General features: G+C 36.9%; 2 protein-coding genes across 2 annotated transcripts in view; one reads left to right on the top strand and one right to left on the bottom strand.

Moving 5' to 3' along the window:
* Positions 1-13,190, bottom strand: part of Smp_144930 (putative ikappab kinase complex-associated protein) — a gene marked incomplete at both ends in the record, with an annotated part of 58,513 nt that extends 45,323 nt beyond the window's left edge. Inside the window, 11 exons of the mRNA XM_018797200.1 lie at positions 911-1,318; positions 2,361-2,527; positions 3,479-3,709; positions 4,482-4,857; positions 10,242-10,453; positions 10,877-11,073; positions 12,552-12,634; positions 12,669-12,749; positions 12,780-12,861; positions 12,893-13,015; positions 13,053-13,190. Of these exons, the coding sequence (XP_018652265.1) occupies positions 911-1,318; positions 2,361-2,527; positions 3,479-3,709; positions 4,482-4,857; positions 10,242-10,453; positions 10,877-11,073; positions 12,552-12,634; positions 12,669-12,749; positions 12,780-12,861; positions 12,893-13,015; positions 13,053-13,190 (2,098 nt within the window). The remainder of the gene's footprint in view (positions 1-910; positions 1,319-2,360; positions 2,528-3,478; positions 3,710-4,481; positions 4,858-10,241; positions 10,454-10,876; positions 11,074-12,551; positions 12,635-12,668; positions 12,750-12,779; positions 12,862-12,892; positions 13,016-13,052) is intronic.
* Positions 13,191-18,156: 4,966 nt separating this feature from the next.
* On the top strand, positions 18,157-18,348 carry Smp_202590 (uncharacterized protein; the record flags this gene model as incomplete). The annotated part of the gene is made up of 1 exon (XM_018797201.1): positions 18,157-18,348. One exon carries the CDS (start codon positions 18,157-18,159, stop codon positions 18,346-18,348), a length of 192 nt encoding a protein of 63 aa, XP_018652266.1.
* Positions 18,349-26,724: the final 8,376 nt, after the last annotated feature.

Below are 26,724 nucleotides of genomic sequence, written 5' to 3' on the forward strand. Positions count from 1 at the left end.
TTAATTCTCATCCCCTATGCTTCTTATCTTGTTGAACACCTTTCTCGGCGTTCTGATATAAGGTATATACTGGAACTTGGATCGGTGTAATGAATATCTATCATCTATCGATCAGTAGTTAATGCTTCATGCTTATAAATCTGAAAGCCTCCGTTTTGTGCAATAAGAAGGTAATCATTCCTATATTATCATTTATATCTCATCAGTAACTAAAATACCAGAAATTATTAGTATGGGGAGTTTGTGGAGACTGTTAAATTTTGTCGTTTACATTATGGCCCCCAAATGCCCTGATATGGCCGAGAGTGGGGAGAGTCCGCTCTCCCTCTCGAAATACTCTCACATGACCATGCGTATATAGCCTCTGTCAGGGAAGTCCTACTCACTGCCTTCTCTCAGTGGCAGTGTTGTTTACGAAACTGAGACGATGAAAAGCGAATGCCCAGCGCCTTAACCGGGTTGATGGACACGGAAAGTCAGCCTAGGGGATTTGGGTTAACCCTGATTCCAAACCAATGGTGCACATAGGCTCCAGTATCCTGAAGGAACAAAAGGCGTATGAACCTATAGCTGGCCACCGGCTACCATGGGACTGCATCTCCTCACGATCCTCCACTGCCTTGTGGATCAGACCTTTAGGTCGAAGGCTCCAGGTGTGGCCCCCTAAGAAAACCACCTGCTTCGGTCTCAGCACCCAAGCAGTATAACAGCCCACACACAAATCTCAAATGATTTGTGGGGCGCATATGTATCTGGTGCTTCCTTGTACCAATATTTATGTGTTTAAATAAAATAAATAAAGTATGGACTGACTATAAATAAGGAACCATTGAAAACTAGAAAGTACCAGATAGCTAATGTAGGATTCCTTAAAAATATGCATACAATTTAAAAATATGAAATGTATTACCTTTTAAAAGACTATTTGGATCATTAATTTGTGATGAATTAAATAATAATGATACACATATTAATAATTTGTTTACATTAGTTACAATTAAAAATTCTGATAATCCAATTAATGAAGAGCATGAATCCGTGATATTCAATGCAATAATATTATTTTGTTGAAAATGCCCAGTATTGATTTTTGGTAAAACAGCAGCATATAAACAATGGGTTGATTTATTAAAACCAAGTAAAATTAAAGCTGAATAAGATTGGATAGGGTTATAATTGTATTCATCATATATTGGTATACATAATAATTGATCACAATAAGATGGAAATTGGATGATACAATTTAATGGATTATAAGAATGTAAATTATCAATGGTGAATTCATTGATTTGGAGAATTTCATAACAGCAATTATTATCTGAAATGAATTTAAGGTATAATATTGTGTAGAGTCAATACTTACACACACATACATACACACATAATAACTTGATTAGTTTTTCAGTACAAACTTTATAACACAGATAAAGATGCTATTATATATGGGAATCATACTTGAAATAATCACAGCAATAGAAATTCAAGTAATTCGAAAGTCTCGTCCAGTAAACTTGTCAGGACTTCTTCAGGGTGATTAATCAAAATAAAGATTTTTATCAAACTATTCGTTCTAATAATGACAAATATTCGTATATACAGATAAAGATGGATTCATAATGGGAAACATATCATAAAACCTGAGGAGCCCCACAATAGAACGAAACGGCCGTCCAGTGTATCCGGGTTTTCCATGGTGGTCTAGCTTCAACTGACTCATGATTTCAACTATATATAAAACCTTTTCGTTAATATTTCAATATGTTATTTCTTTAAAATAGATTTTTAATTTCATATTTTCACCAATTTTGTTGAAAATGATTCTTTGATAAATAATAACAATTCGATGAATACATAAGTTGGTGGATACAATCAGTCATGTAGTGTTAAGTAGCTCTCAATTATTTATGAAAATTTATGGCAGAGTTAATTCTACATGACCGTGTACTAGGTCACTGATCTATAATAAATCTAAGTGAAAAAAAAGACAAGCGCTAATCACATCGAACTACGCAATAGACCAACTCTGGAATCACATTAAATCTTCTGAAACTACCACAGACACATTGTTGAAACAAAAAATAATTTGTGATACTTATGTAATAAAAATATCAAAAAGTTATGCATTAGATCTAGTAATACATGTTTGGCGTGTACTCTGCTCAATAATCCTAAACAACCATAACGATAACGACGTAACACTTTTTATGGGTTGGCTGATTTTCAAAGGTTCACAAAATGAGAACATTAGTTCGTAACGTAAAACAAAAACGCTTCATTACAATAAAGTTTGAAATTATTTTCCAAAACTTTTATTTTCAAGTAATTTGAGTATCTGGCAAAAAGAAAAGTTTTAAACCTACTTAGTATATCTTGAACAGGATAAATGTAAACAGTACCATTGGACATTTGAACACAAACACGTCCATCGATCGTACAACAAATAGTAGTCATTCTGGCAAATTTACTGTTGTTTCTTTCCAAGAGTGTTTTAAATTCTTGAGCGGATGAAGATGCTCTGAGTAACCAGCTGAGGGATGAAGAGAATAGTAATCCAATTACAACATAGCGCATATATATATACGTTAGACCACCATTAGGAATCTGGAAGCACTGGACGGCCGTCTTATCGCAGTATGGGGCTCCTAAGCAGCGCTCATCCACGACTCCGCATGCAGGGATCGAACCAAACAACGGTCTCAAGTGAGAACGCATAACCTCTAGATCACTGAGCCGAGATTCAATGGTGTTAATGTCTAGCTCCAATCAATCCACGATACTGCGCGGCCGTCCAGTGCTTCCAGGATTTCAGAGGTTGTCTAACTTAGATCAGTTCATGATTTCAATGAAATTCAACAATCACCACAACTCCTTATTGACGATCTATGGTGTTTTTTAGTTACTACCACTCTTGATATTCCAGAATATTCCCTCTTAGACATCACATATATTTTTAATGTGTTTTTATTTGTATTGACTTTATTTGAACCTATACTCCATCATGATGATATATATTCACTTCTAACCAACCTACCTGAGTTCTATAAGTATTTTGACTTTTATGCATAGTTCTGATTTTAAAACACTATGGGTTGTGAGCAGTTGATGAGAGGTTAACGAAGGAAAATGAACTGATGTTATTCTGCTCAAATCTTAGTTGTTATTCGCTTTAAAATAAAAACGAATGGTTAACGTTTGATCATCGAAACACTACTGGAATCACATTACAGACAGAGATAAAAATAATAATCACGAGGATGTGGATTCAGGAAATATTTAATAAACAATTATTTTATAACCTTAGTATGTTTGAATTAAGGCTAACAGTGGAATTCAGGACGGTTGTTTCGTCCTATATAGGACTCGTCAACTGGATGCCAACAAGGACTCCTCAAACATAACCAACACGATTAATGCAAACCTGTAGTTGTATTGTACGCAAAAATATACAAAAAACAATGTTGAAACTATCTAAACCTACCGTCCATTTACACTACCATCGGAATCATCATCACCGGTATATAGACTTTTCATATTCAAATAACCTAATAGTAGACCATCTGCACCAATAAATAATACTTCATAAAGACTTAACCAAGTGAAACAACTCAACGGACTAAATAAACAAGTGTTCTTCTGTTTTAACTCAGTCAAGATTAAAGATTTCAACGATTCATCATTGCCGTTGCATTCACTGAACAGTTTATCCATACTGGAATAAAATTTAAGAAAAAAAGAACGGGATTGAAATACAGTAATAGAAAAAAATTTGATGGGCTGAATACATGTGAGACCTATGTAAACTTGGACAGTTAGAAAATATGTTGCACATGTCGTTTAAGAGGGTCCCATATGACAGTAGATTGACGATGAAAACTAAGTCTATTCCCCTAAGCACAAAAGAGGAGGCCTCCATCATTTCAGAGACTTTGACTACAAAATTTGAATCATTCAATGATGATTTTAGATTTGATGTGTAAGAATTTTTTACATTATGAAACGGTGAGTTTATAAGGAGAGGTAAAAATGATTTACAAGATTAGAACTAACTACTTGTCAACTGACTGTCAACTTTCGCATCGAATAGTCAACATGAAGGACTTCCTCTACCTCAAAATGTGATGATTTATTCCACAATTGTTTGCGAAAGAATATTCGATAAACCAGGAGACCTTCATCTCTTAGACTAAAAATGATCTTAGTGTTACATCACCCAAGTCCGACAGATCACATGCTGTTACTAGGACACATGGACAGAGATAAGTGGGTGGGGAAGCTGCAAATTGGTGGGTTATTTATCGCATCAAGGACATTGCACATACATATTTAAAAGGATTAATCTAGTATTATATATGTAACGTTCGACGTTTTTTTGAAATAGTAGATCAAATAGCAAAAAATCTTGAAGTCACTTTGATCCTACAGTTCACCGTGTGACGTTGTCTGACACAAAGAAGTTATAAAACTCAGTCAAAAAGGCTCACTCGATTTTATCAACAGTTTTTGGCCAAGGTGAAGTATTTTTTCCTCCATTATGCCATTCAGAGTACACCTCACCATTACAAAATGACTCCTTCTCTAAAAAGGTTCCATTTGTGATGGTAATAAAATACGTATTTGGAAATATATTTTTGGATGACTGACAGTCGACTGTTTGAATTAACATAGGCATAACATTGTTGGACGAATGACATTCATTTCCCAACCATAAACTAGGAATAGATACAGACGAAACAAATGGAGTGAAATTACACTGTATCTTATTGGATTGATTTGCACTATTCGAATAGAATACCAGTCGTGTTGCAAACATTGGAGGTGGAATAACTGAATAAGCAAAACAACTCATTTCAACGGTATCTAAGGTGAGAAATATAGGGATAACAAAACGAAAAGACAAGTCAAATAAGAGTTTGCTATTATAAATGTGTAGCATTCGTAAGTGTATTGATTAAAAAATTACTGAAATAATGAACAGATATACTCATTTAATAAGAATAACACGTTAAGAAACCTTTAAATCTTAGAGACAATAAAACGATTTTTGGAAGTTTATTTACGTTGGATACACAATGATTTAATTGAAGAATAAGCAACTGAAAAAGAGAGTATTTCTTTTAATCGCCTGATTGTTAAGTGAAATCTGATTATACTTAATTCTGTGTTTACTATTTCGTATATCATTTGATGGCAGAAGAAAAAAACATATTCTATTGAACAGTTATGTAGTTTACTGATAACAGTTCACTTAAAGGCTTTGGTTTCGTAAGCAGTCAGCCCCATGTTGCATTATTATGAATTATCTAACGATCATTAGTTTACCCATTATTTTAACAATCAATCATCATTCGCATCCTTAAAAGCTCATTTTAAAAAATTATTATTAAATTTGAATAGTGTCGAGCAATAGGCTAGGACAAGTTCCATTGTATTTAGGATTTTTTAGAAGGATATACCTGTATCTCTGCGTTGATGTTCACAACAATTCCGATCCGATACCTTTAGTTTCAAATGTAAACATATCATCATCTACGGGGGCTACTGAGTCCAAAAAGAGAGTAACTTTCGAAGTGGATACGAATTTGACTTGTAAGAGTTTATATCATTTCTCACTATTTATGTTGGTACATGTGCATCCTGAGTAGATTGTCTCGATTTCCCCGTACCAATTTCAAGTCATGAAAGTTTTTTTGAAAGGCTGTTTAGTCTAAAGACAGTTTTTCTTGAAATAGTGTAGTGTCAGCCAGAAAACTACTAAGCACTTAGAAGCACGGAACACTTTTTATTCTAATTTAAGATTTCCTAAGCAGTGTCTATCCAATCCGAGGAAGATAAATGATGATTACATTCTATCAACACATTAATCAATACAAAATGTTCTCAATCGGTTGAAAATGTTTTAACACCTGTCATATGAGTTAAGGTAGATAAAATAATGTACAATGTACATCAGTTCACACTTGTACATGCCATGTAATCACAGAAGATGTATTATGATAAATACAAAGTTACTTAGTATGATGATACTTTCATACTGGTATTTTACAATTAAATTAAGTCTTTTATTAATGAATAATACAACTTTAAACGGCTATAACTTACACTTGTTAGCACTTATAAAAACTTCAGCTACTCTACATACAAACAATATGGTTTACCGATTTTTCGCAAGAATCTTGTATCAAAATAAACATGAATATGACAATGAATAATTCAATTTGAAATGGTTTCGATTATTCCATTGTCGATATTTTTGACTGAAATTTGATCAGTCTTGGTTAGCATATGGACATTGTGTGTGAATTGTCTCGACATAGTCATTATGATACCAGTCGATATAAAATACAATCAAGATTGATCAAATTTCAGCCAAAAATATTAACAATGGGATAACTGAAACCATTTCAAATTGAATTAAATCGCATACCTGTTGCACAAGTGAGTGGTTATCTGAACTTAGTAACTGAGTGGTTAATGCGATGGAGTTTGAAGCAAACTGTATTGGGGTTCGAGTCCCCGAGAGAAAACCAACTCTGGGATGCAGGTACACCCAGCTGACGAGTCCCGTATAGGATGAAACGCACATCCTAGATTTCACAGTCAGTCACATACATTTCATCTATTCACGATAACGAATAAGTTTTAATAATGAACAAACAGTAAAAGCATAATTAAAAGGCTTACTTCCATTGATTACTGCAACAAGACCAGAATTTATTGATTTTACTGTATTTACCCTACAATTTGTTAATATGCACGATGAATTATACATGTTATTCATTTTCCAGCATTGTAATAATGTCTTACTGTTAACTTGATTATTATTAGGCAACAATTCCTTAATTGATATAGCACAATAAAGAGTTGACAAATCTGTACTGTAAGCATGATGATCCCATGTTAATGATACATTGGAAATTTGACTATCGTTTAATGAATTGTCAGCTATACAGAAATGTTGTTTTGTTGACCATTGGTAATTGGAGCAAGTTAACAGTCGAACTGTATACAATTTAGCAAAGAGAGAGAGACTCAGACACATAAGTTTCATCTTTAAATGATGTAAATATGTTGATGAAGCATTTACTATTCAAATGATAATAGAAAATATGTGATAGAAAAGAAAGCCTGTACCAATCATCATTGTTACTTACTTAATTATGTTTGTTACCCCTCGTGGAGGAGCATAGGCCGTCCATAACCATTTTTCATCCAACCTTGTCATGGGCAATCCTTTCCAGTCGCTATTCATCCTTTTCACATCTACTTCCAATTCTCGACGCAGTGTGTCCGTTGGCCCTTCTCTTTGCCATTTCCCTTCAGGATTCCAGGTAAGCGCTTGCTTCGTGATGCAGCTTGATAGTTCCCGTAATGTATGTCCTATCCACTTTCAACGTCTTTTTCTAATTTCCTCTTCAGCTGGAAGTTAATTTGTTCTCTCCCACAGTAGGCTGTTACTGATGGTATCCGTTCAACTGACATTGAGTATCTTGAGTAGACAACTGTTGGTTGTAGTAGTTCTTCAAGCTTCAGCTCTGTACAATAGAACTGTCTTGACGTTCGTATCGAAGATTCTGACTTTGATGTTGACTTTCAGACAGTGGTTTTGAGTTCCACGTGTTCTTCAATTGTAGGAATGCGGTCCTTGCTTTTCCAATCCTCGCCTTTACGTCTGCATCAGATCCTCCTTGTTCACCGATGATGCTTCCCAGGTACGTGAAAGATTCCATCTCTTCCAGAGTTTCTCCACCAAGTGTGGTTGGATCGGTGTTCTCTGTGTTGTATTTGAGGAACTCGCCTTTTCCCTTGAGTATGTTAAGGTCATTATAACAGAGTTGAACTAAATGCAAAATGTTGATTTAGGACTGATCAGCGTCAACGCCTAAACTAAACGTAGACTTGGTAGGGATAACTAATTTATTTATAATGCAAACCTACAGAGTACTTTCGTAAAATATGAAAACTATACAACCGTACATACTTTAATTAATTTGCACATCTTCCATCATTCATCCTTTACATGCTTCATGGTTCTTTCAATTCCGTTTTTATTAAGATTGCTTTCTGTTTCCTTGTCTGTTTTCTCCAATTAAATCTTCTTAACCATTTGCTGGCGTGCATTCCACTTTCGATTGGTGCTACATACTAATTACATCTGTCAACATAAGTGGCATACACTACAATGACAGAAAGTGCAGTAGTTGGGTTGATGGTCCACTTCATATATATTGGAAGTCTCATTAGTCCTAGTGGGTTAGTGTCTGAAACGGATTTGATGCAGATTCTGAAAACTCTGCTTGGCTATCGCCAGAGTGCGTCGTTTGTGCACTAGGTGGGATGTCCGTTTGTCAACCGCAGGACGAGTTAACTATGCAGTAGTTCTTGCTCTACTTTAAGGTTGTAGAGCTTGGGCTTTAAAGTAGAGAATATTAGTAGGTTACTAGTATTTGACCATGAGTGTCTTGAAAGCAATAGCCACATTTTGTGGGACAACCGAGTGAGTAATATTGAGGTTAGTCATAGGTTATTAAGTAAAAATGAAAAATCTGTTTATGAGACTGGGAATCTTCATAGAATGGGGTAATTGAGACATGTGTTACATAAACCCGACCACAGCCTACCTCAACAGGCGTTGTTCGCTGGTGTAAGAGTTGGCTGGAATAAAGCTAAGGAGAATTAAACCAAGACATTGAATCAGTAGATGAAGTCATCGACTCTGGTATTGAGCTTTGTTGGTAGCTTTGGACTAACTGGTTGAGGTCAGCGTAATAAACGCTGTCGAATATGACTTAAATAAAAAGCCAATGGTGATTCTGTAGTTTTCTATTACACTTCCTAAAAAGTTAGATGAACTTCCATAACTGAAAGAGATTTTTCTTGGCTAGATTATCAGCTGAACAGTATCTTTTATCAAATACAATTCTTACTCACTTATAGACTGTACTACAGTTTCCTACTTCATTTCTTTACAATATTATCATTTGATTTCTGTGGTGCATTAATTTGGTGTCATATTGTACCAGAATTTATGCTTAATGAAATAAGTAAATTTCCCAACTGCGCAAATATTTTAATAAACCTTCTTATTTCATACTTGTTCTAACCAAATGAGTATACATGCGATATGTCTTATGCATTCACATGCATCCAATCATTCATTAATGAAATACTGTAAAATTCATGAAAAACTATCACATTAGTTATCTTTTAATTTATTCTTTGGAAGAACAAGGGGAGATTATATTATAATTCAAATATGAAACATATACACATGTATATGTAAATATGTGATTTAAAAATGTCATTACAGAGAAACCCACCACAATACTACATATTTTGTACTGAAAACCCTTTAATGTAACCAAAAATGGTGAATACCATTACTAAGGTTTGACTTGATAATTTTAAACAAATTGACCATTTAGTACATTTTTAATAGCAATAACAAAAGTGGAAATACATATTAGAAATTCAATTTCTTATTCATGATTATTAGGAACACAGGTTGAATAAGACTATTGTTATCACCAACACATGGAGTCAACCTATCAAGTCATTGATTGTTAGTCTAAACCATGATAGTAGATGAAGACTACATGGTTGGGATCCGCGTGATAACTAGGATTAGAGCCTGAAGACTTGGGTGATATGGCTCAGAATCGTTCATGATGGCACAGATGTATTAATTATCTACTCCTCAATCTTGAATTTCAGTATTCCTTCATACATAAATTTTCACTCAGTCTTTTCGAACTACATTCTTAATACTTGGCCTTTTTCGGTTGCTACTATAAATTAGTTTATACCACTGAATAGCATCAATTAGGTAATCATAGAAAGCTAGAGGGCACTGGTTAGATGTTTATTGTCGTAGTTTTAGAATTTTCAGATAGGTGGTTGAGATCAAACACAAATACTTTAAAAGCTCGTGATGAGCGCTATACCTCTAATTCGCTACTGAGCTAACATTCAGTGGTTCACATTTTTCCAGCCAGACAGTTCTTACAGACGACTACCCCTCCCAATTAACCGTTTTAAGTTTAATAATAATGAAATTTATCTTAATCTACATGAATGACCTACGTTCAACAAGAAACATACATAACATGTTTGTGATCTATTCAACAAACAACCTTACAAACGTCATTTTCGTTAGCGAAAAGGTGCATTTGAAATTAAACATAAAAGAATATGAATTATTAAATTTCGAGATTCTCATTATACCGAATATTAATAACACTTACTAAACCATGGGTGGTTTTGAGTTCCACTACACAGCACTGCTAAAATTGAACCAGTCGGACTAAACAGAATAGATTCCACTTGGTAAAACTTTTCAGATTCACCATCGATCAGTTCGAATTCTCCATGACGTTGAGAGTTCGATTCGAAAAATATGATATCCAATCCACGACCTTCTCGTCGTTGAGCCGTTGTAATTAACTGAACACGAGGTCTGAGGTTTAATAGAAATATCACGGTATCAGTTTATTGGTGTACTATACATGGATTTTACTACATTGGGGATTTTTAGGCTGTGAAATCTTATCCACTGTTATGTGACATTGATAAGAGTTAACTAGCATTAAAATCATGTACGTGAATTCCAGTTAATTTTACTAAGTCACTGAGCACTAGTTACAACACTCTTGACTGCAAGAAATCCTACACAATCAAACCACAAGAAGTGAAATCTTATTAAATTCGATTTCATCTATTTAACCTGATGATTGAGGTAATACATTATTGTGAACCTAGAGGAACCAATAATTAACTGATAGTCAATAACAATTAAGAACTAATCTGATTACGTAAAAAGAGATCACCTTAGAATAAACCGGAAAAAAATAACGAAGAAAACTTGACGAAATTAATCTACCTCCAACAAAGCCCTGGAGAAATCATATTCGTTATTTCAGTTGTTGAAAACAATTCACCAGTATCATTGTAGACGCGTATACGTCTACGATTCTCTGTTAATGGATCAATCCATGATACGGCGAAATAAAGACCATCGTCACGCCATGCAATTTCGAAACGACCATCATCATATTGAGTGTTTGAGACTGGTAGAATCTGATGTGAAAACAAGAATAACGGATGATTTCCTGATTAATATATATACAGTAACTAAATTTAATACGTTTGCTGAAATATTTATTAAGATCTAGACACACGATATGGTTAAAAATAGAATACCTTACACAAGGATTTTCTTTAATTTGAATATTTCTTTGCTTTACAGTCTGCATTTAATCTACTTCTGCTGGTTAATACACAATTAAAGCAAACTAACCAGTTGTCTTTCTGGATATATTTTTCGGAAACGCTAAGGAGTTGCGGCCACTAATTACTGTTCGGTCATCTGTGAAGCTTAAAAAAGAAGACATTGTATCTGATAAGTCACGATAATTGCTTAAAAATCACAGTTGCCTACCTCCCCATTCAGTGCCAACCATGGAATTCCCTTCAAGTGATAATTTACCTGCTTGTAAAAGAACGTAACAAGTGGGTCTAGGGTAAGTGAATATTCTGATACTGCATGATTTCTTAGTGATTTGATCGGTTGATTAAAACAAATTTTTTCGATGTATAGGTCCATTAATAAGTTTTTTATGAGAGAAGAGAGGGGGTTAGAAAAGGATAAAAAATGAACTGTACACTTCGGAAGGAATAGAACTGTCAAGTGGTGGTTTATTTGTTAAAGCATTCAGCTTTTAACCAACCAGTTAGCTGTATGTTCGGACTCCCATCAACCTAATTCGGTTTTACCAGGAGGGCTGTAGTTTTACTAACTCACACAAACAGTATACCTGAAGGTCAACTAAATAAACCTGTGGTTGATAAACAGGCATGTATTAGTACTTATTTCCTACACAGGAAGGCGAATTGAATAGATAGGAAAACTCTTCATGATTTGAAATTAATGTGCCTAGAACTGTCGCACTGATCGATAATCAACTCATCTTAACATATAGTGAAGCCATAAATACTTACACGTAAGTGAGAGCAGTTATTACTGCCTTCATGAACCAAAACAATTAACAATCAACTGCTGATCAGTGGTAGAAAAAAAACAATTTAAAACTATCTACAACACTAGATAAAATATTCACTTAAGCATTACTTCACTACAGCGCTGTCATAGCACACAGAAAATTAGGTGGCAATCTAAATTCAACTGATATTAAGTTACCTTTGAATAAATAATTCATCTTATACTTTTGTGTACAAGAGGGTGTTTTGCTTCATTAGAAAAAAGAATAGATTGAGGATTTAGTGATCAGTTTCAATCTTTCCTCAATTAAGAGAAATCAGTAGATACAACAAACAGGTAATCAATCGTTTTGTATCATTCACTGGTCCGTATGTTGCACATTTTAAGAACTAAACAGCGCTTATAGTAACAAATCAAAACAGCCTTTCAGAAGTTACCCGCAAATATAACAAATACTAATATTGCACAACCATTGAAAGGACTCAATAAAGCCTATAAGACCAAAAAGCGCGATAAATAGTTTATAAGCTCTTAGTAAACAAATCTTAATCCATACCGGTTTTGCTAAAGCTGCTTCCTTGCCTTCAGAGCCATGAAACTGAGTTTCCTTCTTACCCCAACCTAGAGAAACTGGCAGAGCTGAGAGGAGGTTATAGTAATAGTAAATACTTACCCGACCCGAAACCTTCCTCGTACAGTGAAAAGTTGGATATAGTTTCGAGAGTCGAAGAAAGAATATGAATAAAACCATCGCCTGAAAATCTTTGGTCGCAAACCTACTTACCAGTTACGACAACCGTTTTTGAAAGATCTGGAGAAATACTTATAGCTTTTAGTTCCGTTTTGAGATCAAGTTTTTCATAAATCTGCTTGTTATGATGGTACAAAACAACATACTTGGTGATTCAGTGAATGCCAAAGAAATATTTCACTGGAACTTGCAACCAAATATACAGGTGGAGATATCGCAAAACAACTATGTATCTCTTGTTGGGTGCTTTGAGCGTGATAAGTATTTACCTAATTACATCTGTTTGTTGAGTTTTAAAAGACCTACCCCCAAGCTACTGATCAACTCAATGCTTTTCTCAAAAGAAACAGTGATGTTATTAGAGCAGTCGTCCAGAGAGATATGACGTACATTGTGACCTTCTAGCCACAAACTACCACAACTCGACAGGTTGAGGTTACGCATGTTTTGGGGAATTTCACTTTGCCTCCACTACTTGACCAAGACAAATAGTGTAGACAGTTCGCAAACTACTTCCAAGGTCAACAAGCCTGGGATTATTGGTCTTCAGTAATAAGGATAGGAGGTCTATTGACCTATATTAATCCTTGCAGTTTGTAAAACTTTGACGGTCCAATCTCGTACTGAATATATCAACAGAAGGCGCTGATATTACGTGTTCTGATAGAGAATTCCAATAACCCACTACTCGGTGCGAGAAACGAAACTCCAGATGTTAACAATTTGATGTCGGTTTTTGGATTTTCTTAGGATGTCCTCTCAAGTGACCAGTTCTAGACGGAGGGAAAAGATAAGACTTATTAATTCCAAAGTCATCACTCAGTATGTGACAAGCCAATATTAGATCACCCCGTAATCTGCTATAAGATAACGGAAATAAGTTCAAGTGTCTCAGTCTTTCTTCACAAGATAGGCCAGAAAGACCATTGACCATTTTAGTCTCTTGTCGTTGAGATCGTTCCAGCATATCCACCTAATACTCGAAACAAAGACTCGCTGCCTGAATCCCATATTCACAATGCAGTCACGAATGACCAACCACTAAACCGTCATCCGATGGTATTGTAGGGTCACTGAATATCGAACAGATCACTGATCCCTGTCAATGTCAAGGGTAGTCAACGCGCACAAACCAATCGTACGCCATGGACTGGCCCACGCGGCAGTGGTTATTCTTTCACTTCTGTACTTCCGTAGTTGTACCTTAACTAATATATTCTTGTAATAACGTCCTTTGTGTTGTACAGTCTCCATAGCGTCCATTATCCTTTGATGCGTCGATGGTTCAATCCACGTAAGGGCTGGTCGCGAGGCGTGACTTCAGCGTTAGTTGGTTCGTCACCATTCTCGTCTAACTCTAGTAGGCCCCCAATCATTTCGACATAGATCATCAACGTAGATGGTCTTACACTGGTGAGCAAGACTTCGAATAACGCAACCTATCATTATGATCTTTTTTATTGCATTCTATACTTATTATTTTTCATTTTTAACTTCGGCTATCTTTATCAGTTTCTGTGAACATTCGTTGCTTCATATCAATGTTGATTAGTATTTCAACTGAAATAATTAGTTCAATCGATAGAACTAACCAATCAACTACGACTGTAATCGGTCATCGTGGTTCTTTAACAAGCATCAGCAGCATGTAAATGCTCCTGTGAAATATGTCTGTTGAAATATTAACCACTCGTAATTTTTTAGCCACATGGCAACACGAACGCATATCTGTTTGCAACTTATTCACTTATATAAACAATACAGGATTAACTGCCTATTATAAATCCATCTGTCTACTTAATCACTGTCAACTAGCTTCTATCAGAAACTATCTACTAGAATATTTTACTTTCTTGACCACTGCCTGCCTAATTTCCAATTGCTGAGTTCCATGGCGAATCAGAGGATACGAATGCTAAAAATTTACGGTGAGTTTGAACTATAAATTTCCTGCAATGTTAGATCTTGTTTAGACTGTTTCGCCAGGCAATGTTACGTGTTTGGCTCAAATTAAATTTGGACGTATACCAATTCAGTCTACAACGCTTCGGTAATCTACGAATTTAATCAACAAATCTCAATTACTTGGGAGCAAGAGTAACCCAGGCGAGTTTCATAATTGCGTTAGTTAATTTCGTATAATATTGATGTTTAATAACATTTCGAGGCTACTTTCACTTCGAGTAGTCATATAATCTGTCACTGCCGTCAAATTTTAGTCGAAACTATGTACATTTATGACTCGTAAGTCAACATGCTGTGGAAAAACGTATTACGTGTACACGAGCAATCTTAATCCATGTCCTTACCAGACATTCATCGTACTTAATATTGTCACTTAACGCTAGATAATAAGCTCTTTTACGAAACGATCACGTTATCTAAACCTTAACTTTAGTTACATTGGTGGTTACCATTTTAATTAATGTTTGCGACACGCTTTGTATATGCCGTTATCTCACACGGTAAATCATAGCTCGATTTCCTTATTGCACGAAAGTCACTTCAATTTCTTCGGTTTATTCACATGCAATACGGGTTTGGAAAAAATCTAAACGACCTCTAAAACTTTCCACGAACCCCACGATAGTATATGTTTGCTACTGCACATCCAATTGCTACATAAACAATGCCCAAACGAACGTTCAGTGCAATTGTCAGTATACGAAATGATGTTACTTCGATGTGACATTACAACACATCCAAACTATTGTAGTTATTCAAATTCGACGTCGTATTTTTTTTCATCTTATGAAGTATTGTTTCCGCGTGGCTGTTTATCTAATAGATGATTTCGGTACATCAATCAGCTGTTCAACTACTCGACAATCTAAAGCCTGTCCAGTTCAATTGGTGGTTTGACGATTCTCATTCACGCGAATCATCGGTTTACGCAGTCGAGCGCATCTCCTGCAAACTGACAACGATATTGTCGTCTCGACCCCAACACTGACAGCATTTTTCACCGATATCATTGACATGAGTCCAGAGTGACACTCTTGGTTTCTTATGTTCTTTTCGACATTTTTCGGTTCACTCATCAAACACACGTGCAGCACTCACCGTTTATCATCTTTTAGAAACTTCATCGTGCCACCTTCGCCCTCGATCTGTATTTCTTCGACCCTTATTGATTTTCACAGCAGTTATCAGTTTTTCCAAACTGACTGCAAGTTGATCAGAAGCTTCGCACAAGGAAACCACGACTTATCTTCACGGTTATACTTCTGTACTTACAGTTAGTCTGTTAAATATAGATATAACTAGAAATCGACGCTTACGAACAGTTGTCAACGACACTTACTGACTTAATACTCTGTACCGAGGGCAGTACAAACATCGGCATCGATTGATAATACACTTATCGTACTATCACTGTGACATCACTACTCTTGCGGCAAACTTAACGTTTTTCATCTGCCGAACTCAACCACTTGTCAGAGCTATCTATTTCAACACGACTTGATAAAACTCTGAAATGTCATGTTTCTTTTTCTATTATTTCTATGGTTGATCGCTTAACATTCAACCAACGTCTTTTTTACATGTTATTACTCGTTGTTTCCCGATCAGTTTCTGCAGCCTCCTTTCCATTTCTTTTACAGCTCGGCAATACCCGGAGGATTCATATTAATCGTCTGGCAACCTCCGGCGCGCGACTACTCCCAACATGTTTGGTATCGATTCAAACGGCCGTTGAATCTGGTGGGGGAGTATTGTAGGGTCACTGAATATCGAACAGATCACTGATCCCTGTCAATGTCAAGGGTAGTCAACGCGCACAAACCAATCGTACGCCATGGACTGGCCCACGCGGCAGTGGTTATTCTTTCACTTCTGTACTTCCGTAGTTGTACCTTAACTAATATATTCTTGTAATAACGTCCTTTGTGTTGTACAGTCTCCATAGCGTCCATTATCCTTTGATGCGTCGATGGTTCAATCCACGTAAGGGCTGGTCGCGAGGCGTGACTTCAGCGTTAGTTGGTTCGTCACCATTCTCGTCTAACTCTAGTAGGCCCCCAATCATTTCGACATAGAACATCAACGTTGATGTTCTACAGTATCTTTCAACCTTGAGGCAAGAATTACACTTGGTTAAAGAAACTTCTGTGAACTACAAATACATTATTAACTGAGGTTACCATCTGATACTCTCTTTTCACTAATACCTTGTTTCGCTCATATTAAAGTGCTGTCTGTCAGTCTAATCACTGAAAACATGAGCATTTAACACAGGTACAGCAGTTTCTATTGTTTGTAATGTGGAATGTGACATATTTGAGGGTAAATGTCTCCAACTTCGTGCTGATCACAAGACCTAGTTAACCTGGATGTGACTGAATAAGTTTTTCTATTGGCGCAAATGTCTAAGAGACGGTCGGAAATATCATCAGCTTACCAGCAGAACCAAATTAAAGGAAGTCACCCAAAACGTCTTTAACAGGAAACCATTCATAGAGGAACTGTGTGAAAAAAGAAGAGAACACTAGCATTATTGGTAGCTGGGGCTGATGAAGTTCGGGCAACATAAAATTAAATGTCACTGGAGATTTATGGGTGTCCATAAATGAGGTTGCATGATATTCTCATTCGGAAAATTGCTGCATTTTAGCATGGCACCTCTAAACAGAATGACAGTACTTCGAAAGGCTATCTGTGACAAGTTTCGGACCCCATCAACTTAGATGTAAAAGCTGAAGACGCTCAGAAACACATGCATCAGGAGAATATAACTTGCCTTCCCAGAACCGAACTCATAACATTGAACAGGCTGATCTGTAGTAAGAACTCCTAACACTCAGAAAAACGAATACTTTGTGATTAACTTCTTATTACTGAAAAGATGGGGATATCTTAATGGTCAATCTTTTGCCTGATGTTAGGTTAGTGGTTTCCAATCTATTCAACATGGAGGACCGTAGCTGTCACAGGTCTTTATCCTTATTCCTGGTGCTCTCGGAGTGTTGTAGTGTTTGATGGATAACCAGATGGGAGAGTGTGTAGAATTATGATTTACTTTGTTATTAGTACTTCTCTGATAATAGACCTAGTCCCGAAATTGTAGATTTCTCATGATGTAACTACCCAATCTATAAGATCTTACGTAGAAGTCACATCACCGTCTACACTGATTCGTCTTATCCACAATCATCACCAATATATGATGGAGAACACATTTAGACTGGAGATATAGCAATTTGTTTAATACGAACAAAAGACTTATGTTACACAAGAAAACCACGCATGCAAGGCCGAGCCATACCACTCGACCAATCGGATTAGTTCTTTTCGCCTTCTGCACTGTTGGGTTTTCCTCCGCTTTAAATGTTGGATACCTAATTTCCCAGTTCAAGCTTGGAGGATTGTGTGGTTTGGGCTCATTGGAACCACAAGCCCACAAAGAGCCATGGACGGTTTCAAGAAGCAGGAACGAAAGACTGTGGGTCACACGCGTCCTATCAGGATGGTAAAGCTGGAGGGAGTACAGAAATTAGCAGGAAATCGTACAGGCATAGTTGCTGAGCTATCTCAAGGCATTTGTACAGTCCCAAATTATGTTTTGTCAGTCAGAAATGAGGAAATAGGACCCGCAGATTAGCCACCTTCATAGTTGAATAACTGTCTACGAGTCTGAACACTTTGCACTAAAGTTGACAGGGTAAGTTGAAACTGGAGAGAGCCTGTGTTTAGAACTACGCAAGATATCATACAGGGAACTCTGTAGTTACTAATATTCGTCAGCAACCTCTTTGTAAACCTCATTTCGTCACTTTGACTCTTTGTTGACGAAATCATGCAATAGAGAAGAGTTATGTTTATAATTGATTCACATGAGCTTCAAAAAGGTCTACTATTGAAGTACACAGGTGTGTCTTCAAATTTAGTCTTCTATAGTGTCATACCATGCAATTTCGTGTTACAACGTAGTGTCAGGCTGACTAGCTCCTCTGAATTTACCGCCTTTCCATGACCTCAATAAAGATAATTTTAAGCCTACCGCTAACAAAAAGCCTGTACTCCAGTGACTACTACCATAGTGATTTGACGAAACCCTACGTTACTCTACATTATCCAAATGCAACCGAGTACGTCAACACGTAAACTTTTTCTGCCACGACTCAAGGCTCACAACCTCTACATATAGAAAGCAACAGCATTATTGCACCCAAACTTTAGAAACGGAATATGAGTCCCCTGAACCATGACAGCCAATAGTTAAGGAATGGACCCTATGAGGAGTGACAACGTCCTCCAGTTTTTTACTCGATAGGTTACATTATGATGTGGTGTGACTTGATAATTAGTATTAAAAGTTTTTGTCATATCCCTGTCACCTCTAAGTTATCTGTGCTCAAAATAGTAGACGAAACCTGCTATCCTATCGGGATATGAGAAGAGCCTTGCAAAGAAAGAGCAACTAGACACTGGAGAAAGCGGAGCGAACGTACTCGTCATGGACCACCTAGTGGTTTTCATGTGTATTTAGGGATTTCGTTGTCGGTAGTGTGCGAGGGCTCATTACTGCCCACACTTGCAGTGCAGACGGACATTTTTCTTTTTATAATTTCTCATCATTTTCGGAAGCTTTTGTCAAAACTAAAAGCTTTGGTGGCTGACCAATTAGTCTAAGTGTAAAGTAAGCATAACTTTCTTCAAAGTATTCTATATATATATATATATATATATATATTCAAGCGCACATATCGAAGATACATGCTCAGCCAAGTCATACCGGTCAAGTCCTCCGACCTTCACCATCTTTGGCCTGATCTTAGTGTTACATGTTGAGTGTGAATTTCTTCGGTAATTATACGCTCAGCTTCAGAGATCGCGTGGTTAGAACCTGTACTACTACATTACTCTCCCTTCAGAATCAACGTAACGTTGGTTCCGTTCCAAATCGAGTTGGTCAGTCACAAGCCGAAGGATACTAAAAGAATAATAAGAATCCCCCGGGTATTGATAAACTGAGAGATAAATCAAAAAGAAGGCAGCAACAAGCGGTCGGAAAATACCTGTTTGTACATAATATAACCCTGTGTTTAAATTTGTTTCCACTAATGGAATTACTTTAAAGTTATCATCGTCAAAACCTAACGGCGGAACAAGTGATTCGGCTACTTTAAGTCAGCTGTTGTAAAAAGCAAAAAGAATCATGAACACAGGGATATTTGGTAATAGACTAGGAAAGGATATACTATTGGTGACATTTATATAGTTGGCAGGATTATTGCGATTACTACTACTGCCTGTAGAATCTTAGCTAAGGTTCGGATTGAAGAAAAATTGTCTAGGTATTTAAGATACGCTCTGTTTCCCAGATGGAACCAAAACAAGATGATTGGGTAAATGACGGTTCTAGATGTCACTACAAAAACAAATGTATATCATTACTTAAACAAAACTGCGTCTGTAGATCTTATAGAGTTATTGTCGGTCCTAAGCCCGCACAAAGGAGGAAGGTCGAGCATAGGGTCAGCAACCACACCCCGTAGAAAAAAATCTTGCTTAAAAAGTGCCAACCTGATTAAACAAATTAAATCAGATAAACTCTTCCCTGGGGGTCGAAGGAGGAATTATGACGCCTCAGGACAAAAGATAAGGTCTTTCGGAAGTCACGAGAACGATGCCCCTTCTAATGTGGAACGTCCGGACGATGTATGAGATCAGGAAGACCAGTCAAATAGCAACGGAAATGAGGAGATACAAATTGGCGGTACTTGGAATCAGATAAACCCATTGGACACAAACTGGACAACAAAGGCTACATTCGGGATAGATGCCGCCGTACTCTGGTCACGAAGAGAAAAATGCTCCACACAGTCAGGGAGTTGTTTTAATGCTGTCCAGAGAAGCATGAAATGCACTTGTAGGATGAGAATCTCATGGATCCAGAATCATCAGAGCATCATTCAAAAAAAGAGGGTGGGAATCACAACTGGGAAACAGCATCACAAAGGTGCAATAAGCCTTCCTTTGAGATACTAACAAACTCAACGAATTCAAGATAACTCTCAACAACAGGTTCCAAGCTCCACAGGATCTACAGATAGTAGAAATGAAGATGACTATAAGACAAATCAAGAATTGGAAAGAAGCAGGACCTGACAATATACCAGCTGGAGCCCTGAAGTCAGACATTAAAGTAACTGCAAACATGCTTCACTTTCTATTCAAGAAAATTTGGGAGGGGAAACATGAGCCAACGGACTAGAAAGAAGGATATCTCATCAAGATACCAAAGAAAGGAGATCTGAGCAAATGTGAGAACAACAGAGGTATCACGCTGTTGTCGGTACCACGAAAAGTTTTCAACAGAGTGTTGCTGAACAGGATGAAAGACTCAGTGAACTCCCAACTTCGAGACCAACAGGCTGGGTACCGTAAGGATCGGTCGTGTACAGAACAAATTGCGACACTACGGATCATCGTCGAACAACCAGTTTAGTGGAACTCATCCCTATATATCAACTTCATTGACTAGGAGAAAGTATTTGACAGTGTGGATAGGAGAACATTATAGAAACTTCTTAGACACTAGGAGTTCCTGAGAAGGTTGTCAACATTATCCAAAACTCATACGACGGATTACAGTACAGGATCTTGCATGAGAGACAGCTGACTGATACATTCTAAGTGAGAACTGGAGTCAGACAAGGCTGTCTACTCTCCCCCTTGCCCCTTCTTCTGGTGATTGACTGAATTATGAAGACCTCGACATCTGACGGGAAGCATGGAATACAATGGACATCTCAGAATCAATTAGATGATTTGGACTTCGCAGATGATCTAGCCCTCCTCTCCCATACACACGAACAAATACAGATGAAGACAACTAGTGAAGCAGTGGCCTCTGCATCAATAGGTCTCAACATACACAAAGGAAAAAGCAAGATTCTCAAATACAACACAGAGAACACCGATCCAACCACACTTGGTGGAGAAACTCTGGAAGAGATGGAATCTTTCACGTACCTGGGAAGCATCATCGGTGAACAAGGAGGATCTGATGCAGACGTAAAGGCGAGGATTGGAAAAGCAAGGACCGCATTCCTACAATTGAAGAACACGTGGAACTCAAAACCACTGTCTGAAAGTCAACATCAAAGTCAGAATCTTCGATACGAACGTCAAGACAGTTCTATTGTACAGAGCTGAAGCTTGAAGAACTACTACAACCAACAGTTGTCTACTCAAGATACTCAATGTCAGTTGAACGGATACCATCAGTAACAGCCTACTGTGGGAGAGAACAAATTAACTTCCAGCTGAAGAGGAAATTAGAAAAAGACGTTGAAAGTGGATAGGACATACATTACGGGAACTATCAAGCTGCATCACGAAGCAAGCGCTTACCTGGAATCCTGAAGGGAAATGGCAAAGAGAAGGGCCAACGGACACACTGCGTCGAGAATTGGAAGTAGATGTGAAAAGGATGAATAGCGACTGGAAAGGATTGCCCATGACAAGGTTGGATGGAGAATGGTTGTGGGTGGCATATTCTCCTCCACGAGGGTTAAAGGCGTAGGTGATTACCTAAACAAACATTGCCACCCAGTTATTCAACCAATAATTGTTCAGTCAATATTAATTCCAAAATTAAAAAAATAAACAAGTTGATAAAGAATGTAAACAAATTACCAAGCACACCAAATAAACGTTATCATATCCTTCGTGGATAGATCATGTACAGATTCGTTCGAAAGATAATATTTGGTTGCTTTATAACACAGATTGTTCCCAACTCTGAAAGAGAGTTTTAATTAACAATCAAAAATGCATAATCTCAGTCAATGCAAGCAACACAATCGTTTTTCTCTTTTCTTTCTACTATTCATTCGACGATACATACATTGTCGTTTATTCTTGTTCTGTATTCACAAACGTGCTTATCAAACTGTTTACGTATTTCGCGTTTTCTTCATTTCTCTTCGCTTGTTTTCTCCCTTTCCTTCTTCAAAATCAACTCAATACTCTTCTAGGTCACAGAGAAACTGACTTAGTGTTGTTCTACCATAATACTATTTTTTCTTTTTCCTATCTTTTTTTCTTTTTCAAAATATGGCAGACTTTATGCTAACATTATTGAATCTTGTGTATCAATATATTTCTGAAGAAACCCAAAATGAGTTCTTCACAACACTTATGTACCCACAAGATGTTTGTGAATAATAATGGTGATAAAATCAATATGGCTGCAGCCAAGACCAAGTACCAACCAAGACAGACTAAATGCAGTTCAGGGAGAAACATGGAAACTCAGTGAAGAAGTAAGAAAAATAAAAACTATAATAAAATACAAATTTTACAATCTCAAATGGAATCAAAAAGGCTAACAAATGTACAACTGAAGGAATCAATAGGAATAAACTACAAGTATAAACATGGAGAGATTTTCGTACACAAAACCTTCAAAATGGATCTTACACTATGATCATTATTATTGTTGACTGATGTTAAATTAAATGAATCGACTGTTGTTGTAGTATGGAAGGGGCATCAATAAAATAATCAGAAACCGTAACAGTGGAATAAATGTACGCAGCCAACGCCACGACCTGATTATAAACTAAAGGCGCATTCACAAAGTCATACGTGCATAGATCACACAATTTTTCCCAAAACTCCAGCACCTGTCTGACTAATGCATACACGTTCCTTTCTTCGTGTATCATAGTTCGTGAGCTTTCGCAATTAGTGAAATGGTCCATACCAAGGGAACGAAGAAGCTACTTGTTGATTCTTCCAAATTGTAATAAAGGTCTGGTTCCTGCCCAGTGATTAAGCTACATAACATCAAACAACCAAGAGTTGGGAATCGTTGGTTCATCCCGATAGATATAGGGCAAAAGCATAAAGTGAAAGCCAAGTTGACGTAACGGCTAATGATCCTTCTGAAAACTAACGCTCTTTTTTCACCGTTTCCAGGTTCTCTATGATTTTCGAGATTAGGATTTTAACCTAAATGGACTTATAAAAGCAGGCACATTGTATCAGGGGTTGGTAAAAAGAGGAACTGCCACAGCCATCCACCAACTAGTAAGTTCACTTAAAAGGCCGAAACAATGGATAGTGAGGCTGCATTTGTTACGCATCTCCTATTATTTCAGCCCTATCACTCCGTTACTCTCAGGTTTCTTCTTGTTCATATTATTTGTGCAAACGATCCATTTACTTATCCTGACGATTATCTTTCTTCCCCTAGTCTCAATTGCAGCTTTATTGCTGGCCATACTGCGACAAATCAAGCTTCTATCCAATAACATGAAAGAGACGTCACAGATATTCAGGGCTTTGGAAACTTTTTGTTCGTAACACTCTTACAGTCGAGGGTCCCAACCCAGTCAAAGTACGGTTAGGGACGAAAGATTCTGAAGATTTATTCGGAGGATAGTCGATTTATCGAGAAGTATGTGGGCTCAGCTGATAAGTTGTTGTGGGGAATGCGCAGCACTGCGTAGCAAATGGTGATATAGTATGGATAGTTTCCCAAGCGCCTTCAGACAGAGTGTGTCTATTAAAACTGATGACGTCAGCACCAGTGTCGTGGTCTTATAGAATTACTTGTTTGTTGGGATTTATCTATTACTTTAACGACATCTGGTTCTAGCAACTTCAATATCCTAGGACAAATGCGTTCAGTCACCAGTAGTAGGGATATGAGGTCAATCGGCCTATATTAATCCTTGCAATTTGTAGTACTAAGAAGGTTCAATTGCACCTTGAATGGATCAAGAAAAGGTACTGAAATTGCATGTTCTGGTAGAGAACACCGGTAATTCAATCCTCGATATGATAAACGGAGCTTCCGACGTGGACGATCCGATCTTGGTTTATGATATTTCTTATAATATCCTTTCAAATAATCAATCCTTGAAGGCAGGGGAAGATAAAACATATTATTGCTGAAACCATCGTTTAGTATACGCTAAGCCAGTATTTAAGCACCCAGTGACCTCCGGTAGGATAACGGAAACAGGTTGTGGCGCCTCGGTCTGTTTTCATAAAATAGGCCTTTGAGACCTTTCACTATTTTGGTTCATCACCGTGGTACTGGTTCTCGCATATCCGCCTCATACTTGAAACAAGGGCATGCTGCCCGAGTCCCATATTTCAAATGTGTCGTCACAAGAGTCGGATGCAATACCCTAAATACTTCCCAGTCCATGTAATGAAATGACTTACGCATAGCACACTGCACCGTGAAACTTTTGGCAGCGTCAGCTGTGCAATTACTCTTAGTTTAAAAGAAATTGCTAACAATAATTTCCAGATCTTTATAGTCCATCACTTTAGGTAACGCAACTCGACATATTGCTCAATGATATAAGTTGTCATAGTTATTTGTTAGCATCAGCACAGTCATGTTAGAATTACGTTTTTATAAATACATACACATTAATTCAACCAGTGAGTTGAGCTGATACTTTTGTTTTATTTCACATGAGATTGTAGAGGTGAATAAATCCCCATAATTAATAGCTCTGTAAGTTTTTGATATTTGGGACTGACTACATTAGTTTTAATGGACCCATCTAGCTGAAGGTGGTCACGCATCTGCACCAGATCATGAGTTGGAATGCTGTCTGCAACTTCCACTGCAACCGCTAGCTAGTTTAGATCAGTAACTCCTGGACATACTGATAACCTATCAAATATATCTTCGAACCCTCTCACTTCTAACTTTTGATTTCACTGGGTGGGCACGATTCAATTATAGGTGTAACTGGTTAAATTGTTGTCAAACTAAAAACAATTGTGGCACCTTCAAGTTGCTGTTTATGGGTTCCCAAAGTCTGATGTCACTGACAAAGTTAGAACAGTGATTTTGCTACGGTTAGTAAGTCATTAATCGAAAGTGAAAAAAATGAGTGGACCGAAGAGGAACTCCGCTTTTTACATTATTCAACGCTGATAGAGTATAATTTATCTGTACACGTCATCTCCTGTCACTGAAAAAGTTATTTATCCAGTTTATTATTCCTTCCATTACAGTGGGATTCACCAAATATGATTGGCCTCCCCAAGAATCGTATTGTTTTTTGACTAAAAGATTATTCCCTTCCACATAGTTTAGAATAGTCATCCGAATGATCTTTTCCATTAGTTTGGCGACTACACTTATTAGATCAAGGAGTCTATAGTTACTAACTTAGTCACTACCTCTCTGTACCAACTCGACTGATGATTGCATCTTTCCAGTTTCCAAGCAGTTTAGACTGATTCAGAGACATTTAAAACAGCACTGCCATAGGTCGATGAATTATATTTTTCAGGGTTTCCTTGGTGCTGATTAATGTCGTCAGAACCACTGCAATTATTTGATTTGAGATGTCGAAGTAATCATAATAAACCCCTCTCCTCAATGACCACATGAACCATCCGCTATGATTAGAAATAATTATTAGTCTTTCCCCATAGTCAGTGGAATACATTTTACTAAAATATCTTAATAAAGTGAAAATTCCCATTTTGACATTTGTTAATTAAAAAGGAACGAATCGAGCGAAGAAATTTCTTTTCAATTAGTTTTTCATCATGGCTCTACACTAATATATATATGATTTACAATAATTAAATAACACTCATGGAGTAGATACGTTACGTAATGATTATATAATGACATCGATTATAAACTAACATTAATTGAAAGAGAAGGATTAATACTAATCAAAGTTATTATTCGAAAATCAAGCTGTTGCTACGTTGCATAATATATAAAAATGAGAAGAAAGAACTAACAAAATATTTTGATGAATGGTCAGTAATATAGTAGTTATGTAAGAATCAAGAGACGAATGAAGAGAATAAGTAAAATACAAAAAATGGAAGGAATAAGATAATTGTTTACCGAAATTATGCTACAAACTCCGCTATACCGATGGCTAAGGTAGCGAGAGTGGTTGTACAAACTTCTTTTGGATACAAAGGTTCGGTTTGTGGATATGAATTGCGATGGCTTCAGCTAGGAATC

Source organism: Schistosoma mansoni, chromosome 4 (assembly GCF_000237925.1).
Source record: "Schistosoma mansoni strain Puerto Rico chromosome 4, complete genome".
NCBI lineage: Eukaryota > Metazoa > Platyhelminthes > Trematoda > Strigeidida > Schistosomatidae > Schistosoma > Schistosoma mansoni.